Genomic DNA, 3,758 nt, shown 5'->3' with positions numbered 1-3,758 from the left:
TAAATTTTGGCAGCATTTGCCCTGTGCTGGGAGGAAGTGTTGACAGCTATTCCACCCAACCTCCAGGCTTTGCAGGTTGAGGAAGCTTGTTCTGAGGGAGGCAGATGCTGAGATCAGCCCCTCTGCCTATTGGCATCATTGTGCCTTGGAAGCGGGCAGAGTGACCCTTCCCGTGGGTTGGTCCATGGCTGTTGGGACCCTCCAGGGGCTGCAGATCATCTAGGTTGTTTCAGTGTTAGGTGTGGCAGCAGTTTCTCTGCCAAAGCATTAGGTCCTTCCTGTGCCAAGCCAGTCAGGCTGGCGGGGTTGTACCACCCTGTGATGGATAGGTTGTTAATACTGTTGTACCCATAGGGGAAGTGCTGAGCAGCGGTGCTAGCTAGGCAGGACTAGCAGTGTGGGTGGGCTGGCTGGGGCCATGTCTATGCCATCCTTGCTTCTTGCTAAGCAAAAAGGTGAATGGAGAACCCCCATGTGATCTCTGTGCTAATTAGTCAATTAATGCTCTGGCCTGGAGGTCATGATTTAAAATTTCAGTCCATTTGATCACTGAATGCATGAGGCCTGGGTAGAGTGGCAGGATGACCACCCAGCACTGGGCAGGACAGCAGTAGGCATGACCTGAAAGCTTCCTCTTCGTCTCCCCTTGCAGGTAACATCAGCGTAGGCCGGGACCGCAGTGCCTACCAGTCCATCGATCAGCAAGATGCACCTCACCCCTACGCTGAGCCGGACAGCAAGCCAGCCCCGCGTCCCTACTGAGGCACCCTCCCTTGCCAAGAGCAGAGCACAGGATGGTGCCGACACTGCCCACCCCATCCTTCCCTACTTTTTTCTGTCGGAGGAAGCTCCAAGACTGAACCAGGAGGAAAGGAACTGGTGGTACTCCCCTCCCCTCTGAGCTTCTTCCCTGAAGCTGCTTAGATGGATCAGGTCCTGGTGGGACCTCAGAAAGGTCATTTTGTTTTAAAGATCTAGGGCTCTGTCTAGCCCCCTTCCCCCGTCCCAGTTTACAAGAGTTTAACTGCTGTCTGTATAAGCACCTTAATTCCTCCTTCCCCAAGTCCTCAACACTGCTGCCTCTGCAATCCAGGTATACTGCGCTCCCCAAAATATTCACAGAGAAACTGGCCATTTTCCAGATGGTCCATCTGATTGTGCAGCTGCCTACTGACTTGGGGAGTGACCCTGGGTCCTATGGATTGATCTCCTGGGCGAGTGGTTTGATTGATCTCTGGGAGTTCCCGGAGGCTGTTTCACATTCAAAGATGTGGCGGATGCTTTTATCAGTAACAGCCCGTGCTGGGTGAGCGTCTGCACGCAGCCTGGTTAAGGTGGGGGAGCGGCTGAGCCCACAAGCTGTTTGTACTCCTGCTCCTGCTGTTGACTCTTGGGTTTTATTCACTGGTGTTTGTGTGTAGGTTTGTAGTGCACAGGGTTCTTGTAGGGTGACGTGCTCCTGCTGTGAGTACACTGTGCCTTCAAACACTCTGTGGCCTTCTGTTGAGCTTTTTAAGAGACCTGGACTTGTTTTTTCTAAAAGACATAAAATAAAAATGTAACGCAGTACCTCTGAGCGAGTTCTGGGTTTCAAATGATACCTGTCACCCCACTGCCTCCCATTGCACCGTCTGGAGAATCCAGGGGCTTGCGGCTTCATTTCTTGACTCCCTGGGATGAAGTGGTAAAAATATTGAACAAACAGAGTCACCGCTCTGCAGAGTTTCTGGACTGAGGGGCTTAGGTAAAACCCATCGGGTGGCTGTTTATTGGCTGTATTGGGCTTTGGGCCTGGCTGCAAATATTGAAGTCGGTACAATACACTGTACTGGAATGTGTGTTTTTTCAACCTTTTGCAGCTGATGTTGAGCAGGGGGGTCTTCAGCAGGTTTATTGAGAAGGAGAGTGTGAATATGTTGTGGGGTGGGGGGAGAAACCCCACAGGCTATTGAAGTTGGAAAGCCTGGTATTTTTCAAGGCAACATCTTTTGAATTATGGATCTACCCTTGGACAATTGGATTTCCCTGACTGCCTGCTGCTGCACGGAGTCTCTAGTGAGTATGGATCTGCCATTTGATTTTCATCAGTCTCTGGACTCCAGCTCTTTGTATTAAGTCCCATGTTCGTGACTGTCGGACACTGCTAGTTAAGGAGCGAGGCAGGCTGGCTGTTGTCTGGCTTCCTACCTTTGTCACAAATACGGGTTTAATGCCAGAAAATGAGAATTCTTGCACTCTTCTAGAAACAGCTGTTAGCACCCAGTGTGTGTGTGTGTGCGTGCGTGCGTGCGTGCGTGCGTGCGTGCGTGCGCGCGCGCGCGCGCACGCAGGGGGGGAGGTGACTGTCTGGCCAGGCAACAGGGAATTAGGCCCCATGCGAGCTGCATATATGAACAGAGTCACATTGAGGACTGAGTCCTAAACCTGGCTTCTCCCCATCTCTGATTTGGGTTTAGGCACGTGGTTTAGGTCAAGAGTTTTACGCTGTTTAGGAAATCTGGGACACTGATAAATGTGAAAAAACAAAACAAAACAGGGCTTTATTGGAAGAGGCGGAGCATTAGTTTGACCCGGCTCCCCAGCATCTATAGATTGGGTGCTTCAGCGGGGCTTTTTGGTGCTTGCCCAGAAGAGGCATCACGTTAGTTTGACCCGGCTCACCCACTGTCTGTATAGATTGGATGATTCAGCGGGGCTTTTTGGCTCTTTCATCTAATAGCTGATTGAATCAAACTAACACAGTGCCTCTTTGGGGCATGCATTGCGCTTGGTGCAGGGTCCTGCCAAGCTGAAAGTAAACAGTCATTTGGGTTTTTTCCCCACATCCGTAACCAGCCCAGCAGGTAGAAATGGCCAGGAATTCAACCATGGAAACCCCCTTTCTCCCCTCCCCTTGTTTTGGAAAATGCTGATTTGTCAAAATGAGTTGTTACCTGGAAATAGTTTCTTCTGTTATTTTGAAGACAATGGAAGGGAGTGTTCTGATGATGTGTTTCAACTTTATTTCAATCTCATGGAACAAGATGTTTTGATCTCTCCTCCCCTCCCATTTTGAAAGTGTTTCCATTTTTTAAATTTCTATTTAAAGCACATGGAAATGACAATAGACTTCCATGCCAAAGCATTTCTATCTAAATGTTGTTGTTGTTGTTGTTTTAGATTGTGTTTCATTGGACATTTTGAAGGTTTCATTCTGTTTTGGAATACAGAAACAGAAAACATTTTGTTTTGCAAATGGTGAAACTGTGGGACTTCCTACAAATTTTTTTAAAAATCCAGGTCCCCTGGACGCTTGTTAATTCCTAGCGGAGAATGTTACCAAATCCCGCAGGCGGCTTTGGAAATCTCAGAATCTTTCAAGGATTTGTTTAGTTTTCCTAGTTGCAAGTTAGGGTTGGATTGAATGTACTCCTGTTTATGAACTATTTTGTGAAGCAAAACAAGCCTGCCAGCTTTTTTGGAGACCTGTAGGATAACTTGATTTGGCCTCTGCTTCCTGCAGAGAAGTCTCTGACCCAAATGCTTTATTGCATTTAAAGAGAGTGGAGAGGAGACGGGCTCAAAGGGACAATTTAGAAAGCTGGAGAGACTAAATAAGTTTAAATGGGGGGCAGAGGTGCAGGGGTGGGGTGCAGGGCCAGATTGGGCCCACAGGCTGACCCCGTGTGCCAGATCCAGCCTGCAGAAAGTTTTCAGCATGTGCTCTGGCTCCAGCCCTGTGTGCCGCACACGCTGGCCTCTGACAAGCACATAGCACC

At 49.1% G+C, this 3,758-nt stretch overlaps 1 protein-coding gene across 2 annotated transcripts in view; it reads left to right on the top strand.

Moving 5' to 3' along the window:
• The window catches only part of AGTRAP (angiotensin II receptor associated protein), a 17,524-nt gene extending 15,955 nt beyond the window's left edge, over window positions 1-1,569 (top strand). For both annotated transcript variants that reach the window (XM_019511727.1, XM_019511726.1), the window contains exon 5: window positions 653-1,569. In XM_019511727.1, coding sequence (XP_019367272.1) covers window positions 653-762 — 110 coding nt within the window. In that variant the 3' untranslated portion in view covers window positions 763-1,569. The remainder of the gene's footprint in view (window positions 1-652) is intronic.
• Window positions 1,570-3,758: the final 2,189 nt, after the last annotated feature.

The sequence above is a fragment of the Gavialis gangeticus genome, unplaced genomic scaffold (genome assembly GCF_001723915.1).
Source record: "Gavialis gangeticus isolate Ggan-Ray unplaced genomic scaffold, GavGan_comp1, whole genome shotgun sequence".
In the NCBI taxonomy this organism is placed as follows: domain Eukaryota; kingdom Metazoa; phylum Chordata; order Crocodylia; family Gavialidae; genus Gavialis; species Gavialis gangeticus.
Note: the sequence above shows the minus strand (reverse complement) of the source record. Positions and strands in the feature narration are given on the sequence as shown.